This window comes from Terrapene carolina, unplaced genomic scaffold (assembly GCF_002925995.2).
Source record: "Terrapene carolina triunguis isolate 2854851 unplaced genomic scaffold, T_m_triunguis-2.0 Scaffold113, whole genome shotgun sequence".
NCBI lineage: Eukaryota > Metazoa > Chordata > Testudines > Emydidae > Terrapene > Terrapene triunguis.
The window spans coordinates 9529859-9554404 of NW_020664464.1; the positions used below are offsets into that span (position 1 = coordinate 9529859).

Consider the following 24546-nt stretch of genomic DNA (forward strand, 5'->3'; position numbering starts at 1 on the left):
TCCTTGGGATGAAAGTCAGACAGGTATAATTCCCATTACACTGCAGCCTGAGGCAAGACTGAACAGGAGGGACAGGCTTCTCTGTGTGCCCAGACGTAACACAAGGTAAAGAAGGGTTGGTGAGCTTGATTTACAGCTTCATGAACAATATTAAGTGCTACCCTTTGAAGGTGACACTTGCTTCTGTCTTTTTGGGAGCTGGAGTCTCTGAGGATTGCAAAACTTATTCCTGAACATCATAAGAATCCCCCAATTCACAGTGGAAGGAAGGGGAACTGTGTAGTTCCACTTCAGTATCTTGGCTGGGGAGGAGGAGAATGACTTTGGATCCTTTCTGGGATTGCCCAGCTCCGTAATGGAATTTACCCCCTAAGCTAGCCAGAGAGTGTCCTCCTCATCTTCTCCCTGAAACACTTAGGGCTTCTCTATGTTGGAGTCATGTCTCATTGGGGTGTGCAGGGGCCCAAATGGTGGTCCAACTGTCAGTGCAAGGGTAAGATAGCTTTGAACAGACAGCACATAATTTACCCTCAGTATAGCCTGACAATGCTGCCTCACATAGGGAACGCTGCTTAAATTTAGCCTGGTTGTGGGACAGCTTTGACTTGCCTGAATGGGGCTGAAGGAGTACCAGACAGAGTGTGATGCAAGAGCAGATCCACCATGAAACCACCATGCTGCCAAATAATCAATCCAGGGCAGAAGGAGGAGGAGGACAAAGAATGATTTTAAGTGACTACTGCACAAAAACGAACAATTAAAATTATCAAATATAATAGAGTTGGGAGAAACTGAACTGCCAATTTATTCTGGAGCCACAGGTAGAAAATCTGATGGCCTGAGCTGAAGTTCTTAGTCTTGGAGTCTTCAGCAACAACACTGGACTGCCTCCAAGTTCATAGGTGGGAGGCACTGACCTTTTAGTGATGAATGAGCAGAAAAGCTGTTCAACAGAAATAATGCCATTCAGGCCAGCAATGTTTTTTTAAGTTTTATAACTTCTTTTTCTATGCTATGACAACAAAGATTCAGGACAAAATTCAAACCTGGTGTAAGCAAGGTGCAACTCTATTGATTTAAATGATCCAACTTGCACCCGTTGTAAATTTGGGGAAGTGTGTGCATTCTCTGAGAGTGACTGCACCACAATTAAGGCGGGGCAGAGTTTGTCTGGGGTTTACCCAGGAGGACAGCTCTGCTTTATGCCGGGGGGTGGGTGGGTGGGGTGGAGAGAGGAGGGAGGAGGTCAGAAACTGCTGTAAAAAAGGTGCTCGGTGGTCAGCTTTGCAGCAATGCCTGCTCTCTTCCCCCCAGGAATGAGAGGTCCAAAGGGCATAAAGGTATGAAACCTGGGTGGGGCAAGTCTTTGTTCCATGCGGCGAGGAAGCAAGCACTCACCCTCCCTCCCCTAGTGGAGGTGAATGGCAGGCTGGGTTAGGACCTTCTGTGGGCATTATGCTAGTCGCTCCTTTTAAAGTGGGGCTGGGAAGGAATTTTTCTCGCACCACCTGAATTGGCTTTGGTGGAGTGAAGTTTTTTTGCCTTCCCCACAGCGGATGTAAGGGACGACCTTTTCTGGTGACAAGGAAAGGTGGTAGGCCATATGTCGCAACTTATTTTGTAAGGTTGGGCAGATGTCCAGTGCAGGTACTCCATAGGTAAGGCAGCCAGTGACCAGATAAATGGCCTGGTAAAGGACTTAAAAGGAGTTACTGGATAAAGGAACAGAATGGGGGAGGGGGTTGGGGACTCCTGATTGGTATGGCAGGGAGCCAACCCCTTCCTCCCCACCCGCCCCCGTTCTCATAGCCCACCTTAACCCTCTTACGAGGGTGGTGGATGGTAAGGTCCAAGCCATGGGTCGGCTGGGGGACCTGGATGGAAACAAGGGGGGGCTGGTGGAAGCCCCAGAGAACTGATTTGAATAAACATGGATTTGCCTGCACTGTACACTTTATTTGCCAGGTAGCCCCAGACATCTATATAATAAAGTTGCGGCCTGATTAAAATCCATAACAAGTGTCTCCTGTCCTTCTTGAGGTGTACCCAGACAATATTAATAGTGTATGTCAAAGTAGTATTATGTATAGTGGATGAAACATCTAATGTTGGTGGCATGAAAGAGGTTTTTTTGGTTTTGTTAAAGTTATGAGAATTTCACCCAAAGATGCCTCCTAGTCATAATAAATTTGGCTTTAGGTGGGTGGGCTGGATCATTCATTCCTTAATACTAATATTTGTTTTCTCTGTAGTTATCAAGTTTTATGGTCAATTTTGACTGATAGTGGCCTAAATATGCCTTATCTTTTTTATGCACGTCTTTCTGTTTTAAGGAGACGAACTTATATTCTGCTTATAGTGACAACCTAAACCATTTACAAATGCACATAAAATATATATTTCCATTTTTGCAAGAACTGTGAAATATATTAAATTATATCCACAAACCTGAATCCAGGGTGATGGACTTTGGAGGTTTAATAGGATAAAACACAAAAGGAAATATGGCTCCGGGAACCTGGTTTTGTATCTGATAAGGGTAAGGACAGGACAAGATGATGCATGTTAGCTATTCCAGTATCAGCTGTTTATTAAAAAAGAAACTCTAGGTAAGCAACATACAGAAACATTAAAATATCCTTTACACATGCCAAACACAAAAGAAAAAAGTGACTGATCCAAAAAGTGTTCAATATATTTCTGAAAAAAGATCATTTGGATTACAAAACCTAGAAAAACTCATTTCTGTAGCCCTAACATTGTAAACAATTCTTGAACAGTAACCTTACTAAGTGTGTCCTCATACATTTTAGCTCTTTGGAAGACTCACCTGTATCCAGTAAACTTGGACTCTGAAGGACTTTTGATGTGCAGATGTACTATATTCTACATTTAAAGCTGGCAAATAGTTTCTTCTTACAGGAATTTCATTTGGTTGCTGGATTTTCATGTTACCACCATTAGGAGTTAAACAAACCTGTAATATTAATATTTAAAAAAAATGGGTGTGCTGTGTGCTTCAGTAGCCAGAAACTCTAATTTTAAAATGTACATTTTGTACTCTCAACATATTGAACGTCAACTTTAAAACTAATATTAAAGTGTTACTGCTCAAATGTTAGAATGTTCTCCAATTCAAGTTAATGGGGATAGTCATTAACTTCAACAGAAGCAAGACTAGGACCTAAGTTTGTGAACTTATTTTGAGGGATTATCTATCTATTTACATGTTGCTTTCTAAAGTTGATGTACAATAGTATGGTGAACAATGTCATTTTAAGATATAAACTTGCAGGTGTCAGGAGCCTGGACTCAGTTTCCTGCACAAATTATTTAAATATAAACCTACTACATACAGAAAAAGGAAGATTCAGATCTTAATGTACTTTTTAATTTTTAAAAAATCATTTAGGATGTTCTGCTTGATATTTACAGTATGATAATATAAAGCACTGCTTTAAGTGATTCACCTTGCCTAGAAATGAAACATGCATAGCTATTTTATTATGCTATCTTAACTATAGCACTTTATCAACCACATATTTAATTATACTGTTACTTTTACCGTCTATTACCATAGTAAAGCTATACATTTATTATTTGCTTGTATGTTAGCAGTTATAATATTTATAATTGTTTAAAGCATTCAATAACAAAATATGTAAGTAGAAAAAGCTGTGGTGTCAAAAAGTTTGTATTAAACATCACGTGAAGAACTGCAATGCTCCGTGACTGTGTATGTGTGTGCAAATCTTTATGACCTCACAACCTGCAATTAGTTATGCCTCCTTAAATAAGGTAAAGGCTAAAAACAAACTGGATACAGTAGCTTTCAAGGTCTTATTGTATCCTTTCTGGAGATACATAAAGAAAGGTTTCCAAATGGACTCTACTGGAATATTGCCAAAATTTGATGCTATATATAGATTTTTTTTCTTCTTCTCTCGCCCTCTATATGTATGTATATCTCTATCTACAAATTAATATCTAAGAGTAAAGAGTACTATCAAATATTACCATAACATTTGTTTCCAGCTCAACAATCTTGTTTTCTGAAGGGGATAGCTCACTGTATTCTTTAAATGCTCTCTCTAACTTTTCAGTTTGCTTAATGCTCATTGGCCTCCACCTTGATTTCTTCTTGGGTTTTGTCTCCCAAACTACATCAGAACTTGTAAATGAAAACAAAACAAATGGTAAACATAAAAGAATGAAAGATTAGGAGTTTCAAGTTTATTTTGACAATTTTATCATTTTAAATAATATTTTGCTGGACATGGATCATCAATACATATAAAACATATGACAGACAAAAACAAAAAATACTAAATTTCATGTAGTATTCTTTTCTGGTTATTTTATTTATTTATAGGCAACTTAGTATTAGTACTAGGTAATATTCAATTTTGATTGCTGCTGCATATCTATCCAAGAGGGTTTAAAAAAATAAACTATACACAGTTTCCCCTACCAGCGCTGTTCAAGATACGAAATGAAAAATTTCTTACCTGAATATCTTAGTTTCTCTCCTCGTTCCTAACAAACAAGTAATGCCTCTCACCTGTGGAATTCAGAAATACCCCAGAACTGTTCTGGAGGCTTAGGAGTAAGCCCCTCCCTTCATTTGAGGCCAACAGAAGACTTTTTCCAGAATTGTATATGAATGTCAAACAACAAATCATAAGCATTAAGTCAACAACTTGTAATTACATTAATTAACCTTACGGCAATTCTATGTTTACGTCTCTCTTTATAGAAAATTTTCAATTGGTTACAAACTATATTTTGGTCATTTACCAGACTACCAGGGTGGGCTGAATGAGGAGAGAAGCTGATAACCAAAGGAAAATTTGCTGAAATTTCACATTGTGCTGTACAGCATTCTCACCTCATCCGCAAAAATAGCAAGAAGTGGGCAGTGAATCACAGAAGTGTGCATGTGTGTGTGTGTGTGTGTGGGGGGGGGGGAGAATAAGGGACAATTTATATTATTACAGTAGAATAATAGCCTGTTCCTCCCATATGAAGCAAAAAAAAGTTATGAGTGGATTTGTTTCTCCACATAGGACATTGATTGGGATTTTGTCCCTGAATGTATACAGATGCATAACTTGCAACCTGAGCCTTGCCATAGCTACCACCAGCTGTTTTTTTAAGAATCTGGGTGCAGAGTATGGAATAGCTCACCCTTCTGGATGAGTAAGGATTGGTGGCTTGTGTCAGCAAGGCATAGCTTGCCCTCTGAGAGCCCTTATAAATATAGCACATCTCAGACTTGGTTAGATGCTAGTAGGGCTTCTCTGCTGTGATGGGGGGCAGAGGGAGCTGCTCATGAAGTGCCATACAGGAGAAAATAGAAGGTTACAGCCTCAACATTATGCTAATTCCTCAACTCAGCAGAGGGAGAGAGGAGCTAGACGCTAAAATGAAGTTGCTACTGCACAAAATCAAAAATTAGTTATAAAACATACTGGTTGGGAGAAACTGAACTGCTAACTTGTTCCCCTGTTGGAAGAAGAGAATCTGGTTGTCTAAGCTGAAGGGTAGGGCTTAGACTTGGAGTATACACCAGTGTGGACTCCTTTCAAATTCCAAAGGTGGGAGGTATTACCCATTAGTGATGAATGAGGAGAGAAGCTGTGCAGCAGAAAGTTTAATATAACATACTGTACACACATACCCATACAAAGCACATATCAATTTGAAGCATAAAACTAAATGGAAATGGAATTCCAAACACATTCCAACCTAAACACACAACGATTTAGTACTAACAACAAGAAGACTAGATCAGGTCAAAAAGTATAAAATTAAAAATAAAACTAGCTGAGTTTAAAATGCTTGAAATAATGCTTACAGTGACTCCCTACCGAATAGATTACTTTACCTTGTAATTCCAATGTAGGACACTTCTTGCTTTGTATAATTGTTGACTAAAGAAATTCCAACATCTTGTAATGATAGAACAATTTCTTGTTCTGCTAGTTCTACTTTTTCACTTTCATATGTTGCTTTAAATACACTCTCGTCTTCAGTGAATAGGATAATACGTTGCAAGCCTTCAAAAAATGAAACTAAATAAACTCTCTTTTTATGATCCAGGATGAGAGAGTCCATCATGTCCTACATGAGGAGAAAAAAAACCCCAAAAGTTTGCAAGTCTTGTTCATTCTACTTTGACAAGCAAATGTAAATTTTGTAGCAACATGGACATTGACAAATAAAAGCTACATTGGGAAGGTAGGACATTGGAGAGGGTAAGAATGGAAGAAAACAGGTCATATTCATAAGAAGGACATTATATGAAATTCAAAAATGATAAAATTTTGAATCATGAAGCGAGATCTCAATTGTGCAAGCACTCATTAAGACAAGGGGACAAATAGGAATAAAGTTAAGAATATGTACAAGTGGAAATATTATTCCCCCATTCGAGCTATGCACATGTTGATCATTGATTAAACTAATGCAAACACATCAGAAGTTAACAAAGTATTTGTTTCTGCTTTATTAGAATCAATGAAAAGAAGAGGAAATCTATATTTACCTACTGGAGAAGCATAAAACTGAAACCAAAAGAACAGTTAGCATAAGAGAAATAAAAAGTGAACTATATATCAGTACTGTTTTAAGTATAGCCTCGATAACACAAAACATTTCTGTTCAGGTGATTAATATAATGAAAACGGATTTTTTTGTTTTAATGTACCAGAATGTGTAAAATATTCTTATGCTTTAAAGTATTTCCTTATCTTCAAAAAGTGAAATGGAACAATATATTAAATTATGATTGGTTGCTCTGGCTATAAAAGAGCTTTTTGGCAACTGTCTTAGGTCTCCATAACTAAGAATCTGTCATGATTTTCATAAGTTAGGCTCTTACAGACATAATCTTTTCTCCATTCTTGTACAAACTCCTATTGTTTTCAACAGGAGTTATGCACTTAAAATTGGGTGTAACATGGTGCTGTGTTTTAAATATGTGGTTTATTATTTGTCTTGGCAGTTTAAAGGATAATTCCTATAATAGACTGGTCTTAACACATAACAAATAAGATGAAATTTGTAGTTTTAGAGTTTTAAACCGAGTTTCGAATTCTTGAAGAGAAACATTAGAAAATAATACTATTAAATCCAAGAACTCTATTAACACAAACAGCGCTATTGTGAAATCAGGGTTTGTCTATACAGTCAGTGTGCTGCAAGCTGGGTTGTAAGTCTACCTTGCACTAGTGTGTCATGCACTAACTATCCATGTGGACCTTGCTACCACATACTAAAAATTCCCCTGTTCTAATAGGCAAGTCCCCAGTATAACAAAACTGGCAATATTTAGTTACCTGATTAAAGGAAAATTACAACACAATTGTTTAACGATTCCCGTATCACTACCCATTCATTAGGAAAACGACAAACTTGTTCATTTGGCCCTTATTTCTCCAATATCACATACTTTGAAAAATTGTGTCATTAAATTGTTTTGCTTTGTGTCTCTTTGCTTCTTTCCTTTCTTAGTCACCTCCTAAGTCTTCAACAATATTCTGGTTCTTCCCTTATGGAAAAGTCCTACAGAATTTAACAAGGATGAAGTCTCTAGGATACTATAAGAACAAATAAAAAAAAACTATTGATACTGCACTCAGTGAATCAGCACTCCTCCGCAAAACAGAGTGGTCCAGTGGTGTCTAACAAACTTTCCTGGAATTTATTTTTAAAATAAGAAAAAACGAAAAAATTCCATTGAACAACCACCATGTTAGGAGGACATTACAGTTACACTGTTAGCAATCAAAATAAAGAAAAGGTCAAAGTTAAGGTTGCATGAATAAGCATAAATGCTGCCCCCTGTATACTCTGAAGCACTTAAATTTAAAAGATTGCATGCTATTTTTCAAATAATACAATATGTATTATACTTTGTCCTACAACCTGTAAGATGCATCTTCAAAAGGGTGCAGGAAGAGCCTAATCCAAAGTCTACTGAAGTGAATGGGAGTCTTTCCATCAACTTCAGTGGGCTCTGAATCATGCCTTAAATGCGACAGGGTTCTGCAAGACTGAATGACTTTCATGGACTGTCTGATACCTCCAGAATAATACGTAAGTATAACACCTTCTAATACTGTGTATCTAAGACTGTAAAAAACAAACCCAGGTTTTTTTTCTATTTGTTGAGATCATGTATTTAAAGGCTATTGCAGTGCATAACACAATAGAAAGAACTTAGGTTGGCAGGCAACCTTAATATCAACATTTCTGACTTTTGAATACTTAGCCAGGTAACTATAAACCACATTTTAATAGGTATTTTAATCAAGTACCAATTTTTTAGAAAAATATGTCTGTAAATAAATAAAGTACAGTCAGCCTGCTAGTGTCTGTGCCAGAAAGCTGCTTTCATAATTATGAGCATCAGAAGGGCAATACTGGGGCCTAAAATTAACATACAGAAATATAATATCAACCGATAGCACTAGTAAGAGTTCTATGATGTTAAACAGTACACATACATCTTTTTGCGTTACTTCCCCATTGCACTTTCCACATTTCCATTTCAACTTTCTAGAGCCTATTGGATCAGTCCAGGTGTACAATACTGCTTTATTTGGCATAAGATGGTCTTCCATCACATTGAGAGAACTGCAAAATAATGATTAACAATATATATTCAATGATCTTTTACATAACAAACTCAAAATCTAACACACCAATTAAAGAATTGCATCATTTCTTACCTGTTAATTTATTTTCAATTTCATAGAATCATAGAATGTCAGGGTTGGAAGGGACCTCAGGAGGTCATCTAGTCCAACCCCCTGCTCAAAGCAGGACCAATCCCCAACTAAATCATCCCAATCAGGGCTTTGTCAAGCCTGACCTTAAAAACCTCTAAGGAAGGAGATTTCACCACCTCCTTACGTAACCCATTCCAATGCTTCACCACCCTCCTAGTGAAAAAGTTTTTCCTAATATCCAACCTAAACCTCCCCCACTGCAACATGAGACCATTAATCCTTGTTCTGTCATCTGGTACCACTGAGAACAGTCTAGATCCATCCTCTTTGGAACCCCCTTTCAGGTAGTTGAAAGCAGCTATCAAAGATAATACCAATGTATCATTAATGGGTTTCCTGTTTCTTGGCAATACTCCACATTTGGAATACATTAATAAAGGTTTTTGCTTTGTTTTTTTAAACTATAAAAGTGTGAACTTTAAAGCAATATACAGTGTGTAAATCATACACACACAAACAAACTTTAGAGAAGAGTAATTAAATCAGTATTACGTGTTTATAATTTTACAAAGTGTGGGATAGTTCAGCTTAGTGGAATTATAATTTTAAAAAACATTTTATTAACAACATAAATGAACTTCTCATACAAGTATTAGTAAATCTTATCCATAGCCTATATTTGTTTCCTTTTAAAATCTCATTTGTGTTTGGTCAACCTGTATATCTATTTTATTCAAATTCCAAAAATAGTATGAAATCTACTTGATATTAATTGTTAGTAAAATTTCCATTCTGTTTCAGAGTATCTCCACTTATTGGTTACTAATGACAAATAAGTAACAAGGAGGCAGAAAGCAGAGCTTAGAAATCATAAAGGAAATCTAGGTTGAGTACTGTCTATCACACAAACATTTCTAGAGAAGAACAATGTATTTATAGAAGCAACTACCTGGAGCATACTCTACCACAGAATTTGCTGGCTGAGGCATGAAGGTTTAGTCTGTGGTGTCTCAGTATTATGGGTATCTGCAAAAACGTACGATCTTTACAGATCTATTCAGCCTTGACAAGGATGGGGGGGGTCTGGTGCAGTATGTTGTAATACTATCAGGAACTGGTGTCCCCCCACTATAATATACTGTTTTGTTTGTTTCTTGGGTGAAGAACTTTATCTACTATAGCTTTAAAATTGCATGGGGGATTCCTGAAAGGCACCTCAACAAGCCAGAAATAATATGATGTTCAAATGCCACAACTTCATTCAACAAGCAACAAAAATATAAACAAACAAAAAGAAGCAGGATTCACATAGTTTTTGCCTATAGCCACTGGGTCCAACTAACAGCTATCCTTTGGTCCTGCCATGCGGGCATTGGTCCTGCCATGCGGGCAGGGGACTGGACTCGATGACCTCTCGAGGTCCCTTCCAGTCCTAGAATCTATGAATCTATGAATCTCTCTCTGAACTGCACACCTCCAAACAGCAAACTACAATTTTCAAAACAGTCCATTAATTTTGAGGGCCTCCACTGAAACATCAAAAGGTGCCATTCTGCAGAGGTGCTGAGTATCCACAGCCCTACTGACTTCCGTTAGAGGTGTGAGTGCTCACTGCCTACGAATATCAGGCCCAACATGTTGCAAGTTGTGCACCCAGAAAATGAGATACATGAATGAGTGGCTGTGTGTGACAATTTGGTTTTAGTGACTTGCCCAGCATCATGTGGCAAGTCTGTGTAAAGCCAGGGATAGAACCCAGTTCTCCTTGGTTGCAGGTAAGTGTCCTATCCACACCACCATCTTTTTTTCTTCTTGTAGCCCCATGCCTCATGGACAACACAACACTGCTTCATTAACAATCCATCCCATCCAAAAACAGAATATCATCTATGTTGCACACCTCGAGTACATCTCCACCTCATGAAACATGCTGAATATTTTGGTTTTTTTAATCTCATTTTTCACAGCTCTTTGAGAGACAGTATGCAGAACTATAGAAAACTTGCATGTGTATATATGCATACAGTGTACGAATTGCACGTTCTTGCTCTCACACACACAATTATATATGTGCACACGCACATGTATGTGACCCTGTAACCCATACACCATAAGCATATATACACATGCAAGTTTATATATACAGTCTGCGCCTACATGCTATGGAGAGTTTTATAACAACATTGCATACGTACCTCTGCCCATACTCAATCATCTCTTCCTTGGTATGGTTAATTAACAGGAATGGAGCTGCACCATCATGGTAATCTGATAAAGTAATTACTGTAGAATGTTCGGTCAGGTTAACATCCACTATAATGCCACCAAGCTATTAGATAGGAAATAAGAGTAAGTATCAGTGGTGTGATAAACCTTTTAATGTATAAAATACCATTTACTTTTTACAATATAAAAAAGTTTAACCCCATAAGCTAAACCACAAGCATCTATTTTAATATACTTTTATTATATTTTCCTGACCATATATGGAAAGTCAGGAAAGAGAGGCTGCATTTAGTGTTCCAAGACTACACAGGCATCCTACACCCTCAAATAATTAAGTTATTTGCTGGCAGAGCAATCCTTTCCTGGATCATTTAAATTCCAGGGCATGTTTGACGAGTTTGCACATTCTGACCTCAACAATATGCTTTTGTTAAGGCTGTGCCTAACCTTCTCTCCCACAAAGCTGGAGAACTCCACCCTATAACAATCTGTTTAGGCAGAGATAAGATAGACTCTACCAAACTAACCAGTGGTATTAAACATATATCCTTAAGCCTGTGAACACAGCTCTTGTGATGCTTAATTTCATTTGACGACGTTGTGCAACCTCAAGATAATAAAACATGCACTGTAGGAAGTTCAGAAATACATAAAGTTTAAAAAGCCACCATAACAATCAGCAATGTCCCCCCACATACAAAATGAAAAAGCAATGGATAGATCTACAAATAGGGCAACTGACTACAACTGCTGTTATAAACTGGCTACTTCTAACATTCTATATATTTTCAATTGACATAAGCCAGTGCTAAACTGAAATGTAGCCTGTCCCCAAAAGATCACTTTTAATATGGGAAATTATATTTAGAAGCATATGGGCCTTTATTTTCACTTATCTCTAACTGTATTCATGTTTCCTAAAGACACTGTACTGAGTTTAAAAATTTTAGCTGTATGTGAAAAAAGTTCTTCAAATAAATGTTCAATAAGAAGAATCAAACCCACTTTTAATCATTAACTGTAGTACAGGTAGCAGTCCTGCAGCAACCCCTAAGTTCTATGACTTTTCCATTCAGATACAGTAAACAAAGTGGTAAAAGTTATAGTTCATTTTACAGGATCCTAACAATGTACTGTACACTGTGGTCTAGATTTTCAGCTCAGATATATGAGCGCTGCTCCACTGACTTAAATGGCGCTCTATGCCTTTTACATCAACTGAGTATCTAGCTTACAATCCTTCTTCCTCCACCTTCACCTGACATCAAGATTACAAAGTCACTCACACCTGGGCCAAAAATGAACTGGCAAATTGCAAAAATGCAGACTTATAAAATGTAGAGTATTACCTACCTGTTTTCAGTAAGTAAGTAAAAACTTTAACATGAGAGATAATTAAAGGAATAAATGCTAGCAGCAAATACAATAGGCCTGATTCTGATTTCATTTAAATAGGATTTCATTTATAAACCAGGAGTAACTCCACTGACGTCAATACAACTCTACCAGTGTAAAACTAATGCAAATGAAATAGGCACGAAGCCCAGTCAATATTCAAAATAGCCAACATTTCAATTTTGACAGGTTCATTTTTTTATAGAATATATGAAGATTTTATATATATATATGGAATACCCCATTGCTTTTGGAATGGGAGAAGAGTTTCGTATGGGAGGAGGTAGAGTATAGATTTATGTTGTCTTCTATAATTACTAAAAAAAAATCACTTACCTTATTGTCCAAATACAGCAATGTACAGTTTTCTTGCTTATTAAAACAGATCACCTTGGGGGGAATGTTGGAGTTTTCAACTCTAATCAGCAATTTATTTGAATCATTTTCAGGCCAAAAGGGAATGCACTAGAATAAAATAATAAATTTTATATTCAAATAAATAGAAATCATAATGGAAAACTGCTCTGCAGCCCTCAAATGGCACTTTTCTTCTTATTACTATAATTTATATTACAGCATCAAGGAGCACCAGTCAAGGGCCAAGACCCCATCGTGTTAGATGCTGTAGAAGCACAGGGCAAAAGGCAGTCCCTGCCCCAAAGAGTTTACAATGCAAGTACCAGACAAGAGACAGCAGATGGATATGGACAGACCAATGGGGGAGTATAAGGAAACAATGAGACAATATCGGTTGACATGATAGGATGTAGTCTCAACCCCCTACTGTGCTCGGCAGCAATAAAAAAAATATTGATTTTTAAAAACACTTTCATCTTAACTGCTATAAAATGAATAGGGAGCTCTGTTAGGATTTTCTAAACAGTTACCTAATCTAAAAAGGATAAACTGAGAGGAACCCAGAACATTTATGCTAGAGCAAGGGAGTGGAAAGAAGGAGGGGTGAAGAACTAATGGTAAAAAAGGAATGGAGGCCAACGCATATAGCATTTAAAAAGAGAACAGCACCTGTAATGGAAAACAGAATTAAAATTTAGAGTATATTAAGAAGGCTCTGGCTTTTAACCACCAATTTCCTGTTTAATCCATTTAACATGTATGGAAGCAGGTATTTTTTTCTCCTCATTGCTGAGGAGGTCCCAGCTATATATTCTTGAAAGCTGGTGCACAGGTGTGACATCTGACTGACTGGTTATGCCTTATCAGCGTGCAAAAGACATATTCTAATTTAAGAACTTCGGTATCTTTTTTACCAAAAATTATGAATTATTTATCAGCTTCAACGGTGACATTCAATGACAAAAATCTCACGTTAGTATAGTGGTAAAACCTATTATATGTTCAAATCTCTAAATAAGCAAATTAAGTCAGGTATCAGCATGTTAGTGAATTTTTATACTTACCTTTCCTGTTGAAGGACTGTGTAATTAAATCCAACCCTGCACATTGCTCTTTATTAGCAATGTCTCACCCATTGTCTTTAACATTTTTCAATTTTATATTGTGTTTTATAAGGCCAATTAAAATTAGACTTGCCTTTTCCTTAAGTAAGCACAGCATGTTTTGTTACTAGTGTAATTAATTCCTTTCTTTCACTGTCAAACAGTCAACTGAAATTTTTTTGGTCATTTTTTGAAGTTGACTTCATTATTATTATTATTATTATTTATATTTCAGTAGTACATAAATGCCTCAACCAAGATCATAGCCCCATTGTACTAGAGTCTACAATCACATAAGAAGAGACAAAGAGCTTATTTTCAAATAGAAAATACAGGCAAGGAGGGAGAGGGGAAAGAGAGGCACTGAAAGATATAATGACTTGACCGGGATCTTACAGAAGGTCACTGGGAATAGTAGTGAGGTCTCGAGTCCCGTGCACATTTAGACTTTTAAAAAGCATACCTTTAAAATGTACGGTGTGTTTAGTTCTTATGGAAGGAGACACTAAACAAGAGCCAGGGATTGTTTGGACAGATATTAAACAAACTTGTCCAGAAAACTCTTCCTCTTTAAATACATACCTGCAACATCGGATAGCTCAGTAATGTGCCTCTCCAAAGGAAAATAATATGAACTGTAGTATTAGGATGAGACTAGCATACTCAATTTTGTATGACCGTACAACAATCTGAACTCAAAATTTGCAACAGTGAAGGGCTAGTTCACTAACTTACCAGGCCATCAAGTTCCCTCTCCCATAGATTCTCAGACCCCAGGAAGCAGGAAGACAAGAAAATAAATTAGTTAACAAGACTGACTACGTTATTCAAGTGAAAAAGGTACGCTACAGACAATGGAAATTCATTCTCATGAAGCAAACAAAAAGAAATAAACTATGAAAGGTAAAATGTAAAGATGGAAAGGTAAACTATAAAATGGAAATTAGGAAAGCTAAGAGGAAATCTGAAGATTAAATAGCCCAAAACAAAGAAGTTGATAGACAGTTGTTTCATATATCAGAAGCAGGAAAATTGCAAAATGGAGTAATGGTGGCAATTAAGGATAAGGAAGACTTGGAGAAAAACTAGCCAATTTTTTTTTTTTTGCACTAGACTTAGCCACAGAGCATGCTGAGGTCATGCTTATGCCAAAAATCTTTACACAGTAATAAATGTGACAGTGTGAGATATGACTGTGTCAAACTGTAATCTTCATTTTATACAAGGAACTCCATTTTCTACTATGTTCTGAAGGCATGTCTAACCTTGCCATTGTGATGTACTGAATTCATCCATTCCATCATAGAGCAATGTGGAGCCATCAACTTGGATTGTGTTTCAACTGCTGGCCTAATCCCAGCAGGACACTGGATTTTCTACCCAGGGGCACCAGCATGGCTAGTGGATCTGCAGCTTCTCAGCCTGAGCACACGATGAAAGGGAGAGAGACTATTTAAGAGGGGGTAACTTCTGAGAGACGGGAGGCCATTCATCACCACATTTAAGAAGAAATGCTGAAAAACCTCAGAATCAATAAAGGGGTGAGTTCTGACTGTGGTGGAGAGGGAGAATGTCTCAGGACTTTTGTTATTTTACAAGTATCTCTAACTCCCGTGCTTTTTAAGAATAAAGTGATGGTTAAGAAATTCCTTTGTTAAACCTATGTTCCTTGCTTGCCTGCCACGTTGTCTCTGAAGGAGTTAAAATTAGAAGCCAGAGTGCCCACAACTAGGTGGGAAACACTTTGGGAGCATGTGTAAGCAACTGGGGGCTCAGGAAGTCAAAGACACTGGTTTAATTGACTCGAGCAACTGGACTGCAGAGTCCCACATCCCAAAGACGGGTTCAGACAAGAAGTCTGTGCCTGTGAATACACTCTAGAAACCCAGAGCTAGAAGCATGTGGAGTCCAGAGATTGGGTCCACTTACAGACTGGTGACCATCTAGAGGGGGACTGGGCCAGGCTGTGACAAAGAAAACGGGGCACTGTCAGAGCAAAGGTGTCAAAAAAGGAGGAGCTGGCACAAACAGATAAGTCAGAGAGCAACAAGTGAGCTCAGGACTAGGTAGTAAATACCCAAGACGTTTGGATTGAGAATGAAGTGGCTGAGCTGCTACAAATTTTGACATTCTTCATTAAAATTGAAGCTTACGTACCTGTGACTAGGGTTCTTCTACATGGATTCTGCATACTCCCACGCTTGGGATGCTTCCGCCAGTGCAACTTGAACAGAACCTTAATTAGTGTTGCATCTCATGCAACACTCACATGCCGCTCCTCTCAGTGTTTGTGAATATTTGGAGGACGAGGACACAAAGGGGGGCATTATGTTCCGGCTGCCTCAGTTCCTTCCCCTGTGACCCCAGGTCCTTTGTTAAGTATGACCCCAAGGAAGATGGGAAGGATGGAGAGGATATGCATATGCAGTCCAGCTTGGAGAACTTAGGTGAGAAACCTTCATTTCCTTTCTGTGTGTCCTCTGCATATTCCTACTCATGGAATAGATTGCTTAGGAGTATACTAATCCTTGTAAGGTGGGCCATGGAGTCGCAATTGAATAAGGACTCGAAAATTGCTTCACCAAACCCTGCGTCTCAGCTAGACACCAAGTCTAGAACATAGTGTTTAGTAAAAGTATGAATGGGGCTTCACATAGCTATCCTGCAACTTCCTACAGGTTTTTAGTAAAAGTCATAAAGGCTACTTTCACTTTAGCAGAATGTGCTAAAACCCCTTTCTGGTGCAGAACAAATGCTGACATATACTTCTTGTATACAACGCTTAACCCATCTAGATAAAATTTGAGTAGTGATAGTTTGAGCCATCTGTGTAAGAGATGAACAGGTTGGGAATTTGTCTAAAATGTATATTTCTGTCCAAATAGTAATCTAAAGCTCTTTTAACATCCAGAGTGTGCAGTCTAGCCTTCCTTACATGACTAAGAAGTTTAGAAAATAATACCAGTAAATTACTTGCTTGATTTATATGAAACTCAGGAATCACCATAAGTAAAAACCTAGAGTGGGGACATAGCAATAGTTTGTCCTTATGAAAGGCAGTAAATGGTGGCTCAGCCATCAATTCTTGAAGTTCACTTTTTCTCCTTGCTGAAGTAATAGCTATTATAGAAGCTGTTTTAATGGATAAATGGAAAAATGTACATTCCCCCATAGGTTCAAAAGGGTGTTGCATGAGATGCGCAAGTACTATATTTAGATCCCAAGATGATACAGGATCTCTAACTGGTAGATATAAATTAAGTCCTTTTAGAAATCTTTTAACCATATAATGAACATACATAGATTTATTATCCATAGGAACAAGGTGTATTGAAACTACGAAGAAATGGACCCGAACAAAAGACAGCTAGAGACTAGACATTTGAAGATGTAGCAAATACTCTAAAATATACTGAATAGGTGCTGTATAAGGATCTATATTAGCAAATCTGTGTTATATCCAATAACAACTACTTTCTTGACGATGCTGTGACTAGCCAATTGTCTAGATAAGGAGAGATGAAAATCCCTTGCTTTCTCAGATATGTAGCCACTATGGAAGGACATTGTTTGAAAACACTTGATACAGCAGAAAGACAAAAGGGAAGGAACTTGTAGTGGAAGTGGTCCTTCCTTAAATAAAATGCAGGTATTTCTGATGGATGGTCTATTGAAGTCTGAAAATACATATCCTTTAGATTGAGAGCGGTGAACCAGTTCTGAATAGAAAGGAGGCAAATTACGAAGGCTAGAGACAACATGCAGAACCGAAATCTTCTATGAAATGCATTTATGATATATAATATGGGACAAAGGAAGTATCTTGAATAAAAAACCCTTTCCTCTGCCTTATATGCAGCATTTCCTCTATAGCTTCTGCTTTTTAGAAGGGAGAGAACCTCGACTCTCAGCAGGCTCTCACATGATGGGTCCCTGGAGAAGGATGAGACACAGGCGTTGGAGGCAGGGTTTTGAATTTGATAAAGTATCTGTTGAAAATAATTTCTAGGTTTCTCCTGTCTGATGTTATAGACTGCCACTGGTGGTAGAATTGGGACGGTTGGTCTCCAAATGGGGTAGGGCAGGTACTGGATATGATTGATTTGCAGGTCCTATGTCCTCATGTAAAAAAAGACTGAGGTTGAGTTCCAGAAGATGGTGTAACCGATAGTATCCCTTTACTTCAGGGCTTAAAAGGTTTCTCTTTCTATTGCTGTTGCTGATGAGGATTCCATTGATAATTCCTCTTTTGATAAAAATAGGATGAAGATGGAGGGTACTGTCTATAGGACCTAAATAAAGGCATGTAGAGCTCCTTATTTTTTTAAAAAACACATGAGAATTTGGCTGTAAACTTAATATTCTTCATTTCCCCTAAAACCTCATCTGTTTTTAACTAAATAAACCATTCCATTCAAACAGGAGATCTTCAGATCTCATTCTTGTCTCTGGAGGAAGACTCACAGATCTTAACCAGGCATGGTGTCAAAGATAGGCCCAAAACCACAGCCCTAGCCGAAACAGCCAAAGACTCAAAAGCTGTCCTCAAATCAAACTTAGCAGCACTCTGACCTTCCACCACATTGAATTTGCCAACCTTCTCTGGTCATCTGGGTGATTCTTTATATAGGTTGACATATTTCCCCATAGATGGTACTGATAGCATGCCACCATGGCCTGATAATTTGCTACTCTTATGCCAACGGTAGCAGAGGAGAAATTTCTTCTTCCTGGCATATTCTTCCCTTTCTTGTCATCTGGTGTTGAATGAATCTCTTCAGTGTAGCTTCCACCACCAATGAATTTGGGGATGGATGTATGTGAAACATTAATAAGTCTTCTTGGGGAAACTGATATAATTAATCTACCCTTTCAGACATCAGCTGCACTTATGAAGGTGCAGACCACAAAGTCCATCTAATAAAGGAAGTGTAACCCTCTGTCTTGCAGACACCACTAATATATCAAATATAGGGTGTACCATCTTTCTCTATGGACACTGAAAATATTAAATGTTTTGTCATTTTAGCCATTCTGTCTAATTCATGGTATAATACAGCATCTTCTGACAATGATGAAGCTAATGACACCCCGAACACTTTCTTCTGGAGATATTATGTCTCCAGAGTCCAGGTTCAACACTCCTGCGGCTGTTCTATTTGCTCTTCCTCGTCTGATAAGGCATCCTGCAAAACCATAGGACCCCTGTCTCTCTCTCTCTCTCCATTGTACAATCAGATCCATGCTTTTCAGATCCAAAGACTGAAATCCTTCCTGGATCTGTGTATAGATCCCATGATGGAGTTTGCCAATCAAGCCAAAAGCCTATATTTAGATCTGATAGGTAAAATCATGGGTGATACAGATCCTGTCCCTAAATCCTTGTGTAGAATAGTATCTATCCTTCTGATAAAGGATATAATCCGGTTCCATGTCTAGATGCAAATCTGAATGATGCAAATACAAACAGTGAAGGGAGGGTCAGGAGAGGTACATGAAAGCTCCAGTGGGCACTGCTTTTGTTCAAGCTGCACCAGTCGGAGTGTCCCAGGAGTGGGAACATACAGAAGATATTCAGTGAAAAATCTGTTACTATACTGGAGAATGGGAGGGCAACAAATGTATCTGTTTTTAAAAATGTTCTTAGGAATGATCCTGAGATCTAGAAAGCCTCACTTTAGTATCTGGAAAACCAATGAGTCCAGTACTGTTCAATGTTTTCATTAATGACTTGGATGATGGAGTGGAGAATATGCTTATAACATTTGTGAATGACACCAAGCTGGGAGGGGTAGTAAGCACTTTGGAGCACAGAATTAGAATTCAAAATAACCTTGATAAATTGGCGAATTGGTCTGAAATCAACCAGATGAAATTAAATAAAAACAAGTGCAAAGTACTACACTTTGGTTAGACATAGTACTGCAGAAAAGAATCTAGGGGATATAGAGTCAATCACAAATTGTATATGAGACACCAATGTGATGCAGTAGTGAAAAAGGCTAATATTTTGGGATGTATTAACAGGAGTGCTGTATGTAAGACATGGGACATAATTATCCTACTCTACTCAGCATTGGTGAGGCTTCAGTTGGAGTATTGTGCCCAGTTTTGGGTGCCACATCTTAAGAAAGATGTGGACCAACTGGGGAGAGTCCAAAGGAGAGCAACAAAAACGATAAAAAGTTTAGATAACATGAGTTATGAGGAAAGATTAAAAAAACTGGGTATATTTAGTTTTGAGAAAAGATGACAGAGAGGACCTGATAATCGTCTTCAAATATATTAAAAGCTGTTATATAGCGGAAGGTGATCAATTGTTGTCCACATGCACTGAATAATCAGCTTAATTTACAGCAAGGAAGAGGTAGGTTAGATACTAGGAAAAACTTTCAAACTATAGGGAGAGTTAAGCAACGGAATAGGTTACCAAGGGAGATTGTGGAAGTTCACTAGAAGTTTTTAAGAACAGGTTGGACAAACACCTGTCAAGGGAGGATCTAGGTATACTTGGTCCTGCCTCACGATTGACTAGATGACTACTCACAGTCCATTCCAGCCCTGTGTTTCTCTGATTCTTGATAAAAATACAATTATAAAACACCTTGGTGAGCACAATATGATGTGGCCAAGCCAGTAATAGCATCAAGTAAAGGAAAATCGTTCTTCTGTAATCATTTAGCGTTTTGTGGCATGTCAACAAAATAGCCTATGAAGGAGAGCCAGTTGGCACACTTTATTTGGACTTTGAAAGTGTCTTTGACATGGTCCCTTAAATTGGCAACAAGGTAGACATTGGGCAAGAATAGGTAAGTATAATCATGCATCAGAAAATGGCTAAGAGAAAACATGGAGTCAGAATAAACAGTCAATTTTCAATATGGCAAAATAGAGTGCTCAAAGGTTCCCTAAGATTGGTGTCATTAAATATATTTATTAATGTTCTGTTACAAGGGATGATCAATGAGGTGGCAAAATTTTCAGATGTACAAAATCATTTAGCTTAATCAAAACTAGAGACTTTGAGGAACTTCAGAAAGACTTGAGAAAGTTGGGTGAATGGCTAGAACAATGGCAGATGAAAGTAACTGTAACTACTCAGGAAAGAGATGTAGGCATTATTAACTCAAAAAAATCTCTTCTCAATGTTCAGCAGTAGCAGTAAAAAAAGCAAACAAAACATTATCGTTCACAAGGAATGGGATGTAAAATGAACACAAAGTATTACAGTGCCATTAAGAACATAACATAAGAACGGCCACACTGGGTCAGACCAAAGGTCCATCTAGCCCAGTATCCTGTCTACTGACAGTGGCCAATACCAAGTGCCAGAGAGGGAGTGAACCTAACAGGCAATGATCAAGTGATCTCTCTCCTGCCATCCATCTCCACCCTCTGACAAACAGAGGCTAGGGACACCATTCCTTACCCATCCTGGCTAATAGCCATTAATGGACTTAACCTCCATAAATTTATCTAGTTTTCCTTTAAACCCTGTTATAGTCCTAGCCTTCACAACCTCCTTAGGCAAGGAGTTCCACAGGTTGACTGTGCACGGTGTGAAGAAGAACTTCCTTTTATTTGTTTTAAACCTGCTGCCCATTAATTTCATTTGGTGGCCCCTAGTTCTTATATTATGGGAACAAGTAAATAACTTTTCCTTATTCACTTTCTCCACACCACTCATGATTTTATATACCTCTATCATATCCCCCTTTAGTCTCCTCTTTTCCAAGCTGACAAGTCCTAGCCTCTTTAATCTCTCCTCATAGGGGACCCATTTCAAACCCCTAATCATTTTAATTGCCCTTCTCTGAACCCTTTCTACTGCCAGTACATCTTTTTTGAGATGAGGAGACCACATCTGTACACAGTATTCAAGATGCGGGCGTACCATGGATTTGTATAAGGGCAATAAGATATTCTCTGTCTTATTCTCTATCCCTTTTTTAATGATTCCTAACATCCTGTTTGCTTTTTTGACTGCCACTGCACACTGCGTGGACGTCTTCAGAGAACTATCCACGATCTCTTTCCGGATTTGTTGTAGCTAAATTTGCCCTCATCATATTGTATGTATAGTTGGGGTTTTTTCCAATGTGCATTACTTTACATTTATCCACATTAAATTTCATTTGCCATTTTGTTGCCCTATCACTTAGTTTTGTGAGATCTTCTTGAAGTTCTTTACAGTCTGCTTCGGTCTTAACTTTCTTGAGCAGTTTAGTATCATCTGCAAACTTTGCCACCTCCCTGTTTACCCCTTTCTCCAGATCATTTATATCATTTAAATCAATCAATGGTATGCCTTTACACTTGGCACACTGTGTTCAGTTCTAGTTTCTTTTTCTCAAAAAGAAACAGACATGGTGAAAATGATAAAAGCCTTGAAACTTTTGTATTGGTGACTGTTTTCAACAGAGCTAGCCTCTGAATGTGATCCCCCTTATCAATTAAAAACACTCTTTTAAAATATTTAACACTATTATAAGTGCTGGAGGTGAAGCTGGGTTTGGGAGTGGAGGCTGACAGCTTGCAACCCCCCCATCATGACCCCCAGTTTGAGAACCCCTCATCTGAAAAGACGGACTGTTGAGTTTAGGGAGATGTGAATAAGAGAGGATATATTACACACGTATACAAAATAATAATATACAGAATAATGAATTATGAAGAAACACAAAAAGGTAAATAAACCTATTTATTCTCTCATGACAGCAACAAGGGGACATTCAATTAAATGAAAGGCAGCAAATTTAAAACTAATAGAAAATCTCTTTTACACAATCATAGAACTGAAAGGGACCTCGAGAGGTCATCTAGTTCAGTCCCCTGCACTCATGGCAGGGCTAAGTATTACCTAGACCATCCCTCACAAGTGTTTGTCTAACTGGCTGTTAAAAATCTCCAATAATGGAGATTCCACAACCTCCCTAGGCAATTTATTCCAGTGCTTAACAACCCTGACAGTTAGGAAGTTTTTCCTAATGTCCAACCTAAACCTCCCTTGCTGCAATTTAAGCCCATTACTTCTTGTCCTATCCTCAGAGGTTAAGAAAAACAATTTTTCTTCCTCCTCCTTGTAACAACCTTTTACATACTTGAAAACTGTTATGTCCCCTCTCAGTCTTCTCTTTTCCAGACTAAACAAACCCAATTTTTTCCATGTAACTTATTGTCACTAGATGTCACTAATGGAAGAGCTTAGTATTAATAAAAGGACATTTGTACGGATAATAAGAAAAACGAACTGTTAAATTAGACAGGATTTACACCCTCAGACTTCAAGGCAAAAGCCAATCTTTAATTGATGGAAGTCAGGAATTTTTTTCCCTTTTGAGCAACTTCCCTTTGAGGCATCTGGTTCTGGCCACTGCCAGGGAAAGGTTACTTAAAAAGATGGACCTCCAGCTTGATCCAGTGTGGCATTTCCTATGTTGTTTATGAGGAATGGTGATTTAACAATTTTATAGTCAATTGTATTTTTTCTTCCATAATCATTAAGTATAAACTCTACATTTAACAATAGCGACTATTAAAAGTAGAACAGTAAGATATGGTTTCAATTCATTTATAGCCAGATTCTGATGCTCTTATTTAAGTAAAACCTTAATCTGCAAGCAATCCTTTGAAATTAGTAGGACTACTCACAGAGGCTACATTATCACTCTATTATCTGCCATGTGCTAGGGGCAATACATTGTTATGTTGGCCCTAGAGCAATCCATAAGAAAACGTGACCCCAGTTCTTCTGCTGCTTTGCAAAGGGAGTAAACTGCACACTGCCCAACATGTCAGCACAACTATACCACCACATACTATGGGAGGAACAGAAAAAAAGCTGCACCTACTCCCTACCCACCTCTGTGGGGGACAGGAGAAGAATGTAGCAATTCTGTGGAGCCTGCTTCTCCTCAAGTGCTGCTACCTGTGATGCGAGTAGGAAGTGCCTTAAGCCTCCTACCAATCTTGCACTGCCATGCAAGGTAGGCTACAATTTAGTTTAGAGTAAGGTACTCTTCAGTGGAAATAAGGGTACCAGAATCAGCCCCTCAGATTTCTGGATAACCAAACAGAATCGCATGTAAAATATTAAGACAATCTTTGTGTGAGAAATGAAAACTGAAAATTTCCTGAGAAACTCAAGAAATTGTGTACAATTCAAATATTTAGGGTTTGATTTTTAAAAATTTACCTGCTGAAAAGTGATAGGAATCCATTTTTCCTTGCCTTCTTCAGCTACTTCTAAAGTATATTTGCTTCTGTTTGCGACCATAAAAAAGGGGGTGAAAGTTACGATTCTTGTAATGTTAAAACTGCTGTTATCTATGGTGACACCAACCTGTGAATGAAGGAAATTGTTTAAAATTTGTTAGCCTCACATCATTTTTTATATTTCCTAACATATAGAAGTTTGATAGACACACATTATACTCACATGGTACTCCTTTTTGTGACTCTTACATTTAACAGAACCATGACTACCAACAGTATCAAGAGAAAACTGGTCAGACAGTTCACTGTCAGTCACCATAAGCTGCACCTGTAAAAAGAAAATTCATTGTTGTTAGAGTATGAAAATTAATGGAAAACATTTAAAATAGCCAAATCGACAAACAACCATGTCTTCTGATCCCCTCTGTTATCCTCATCTTCTTTCTACCATCATTTCTTATAAACACACACACACACACACACACACACACACACACACACACACACACACACAC

General features: G+C 37.9%; 1 protein-coding gene across 2 annotated transcripts in view; it reads right to left on the bottom strand.

The window, feature by feature from the left end:
• Positions 1–24546, bottom strand: part of VPS13A (vacuolar protein sorting 13 homolog A) — a 273789-nt gene that overhangs the window by 64027 nt on the left and 185216 nt on the right. For both annotated transcript variants that reach the window (XM_026652410.2, XM_026652411.2), the window contains exons 49-57: positions 24255–24359; positions 24012–24158; positions 12693–12821; positions 10931–11064; positions 8511–8640; positions 5888–6123; positions 4018–4171; positions 2831–2977; positions 2449–2530 (exon numbers count right to left, since the gene is read on the bottom strand). In XM_026652410.2, coding sequence (XP_026508195.1) covers positions 2449–2530; positions 2831–2977; positions 4018–4171; positions 5888–6123; positions 8511–8640; positions 10931–11064; positions 12693–12821; positions 24012–24158; positions 24255–24359 — 1264 coding nt within the window. The remainder of the gene's footprint in view (positions 1–2448; positions 2531–2830; positions 2978–4017; positions 4172–5887; positions 6124–8510; positions 8641–10930; positions 11065–12692; positions 12822–24011; positions 24159–24254; positions 24360–24546) is intronic.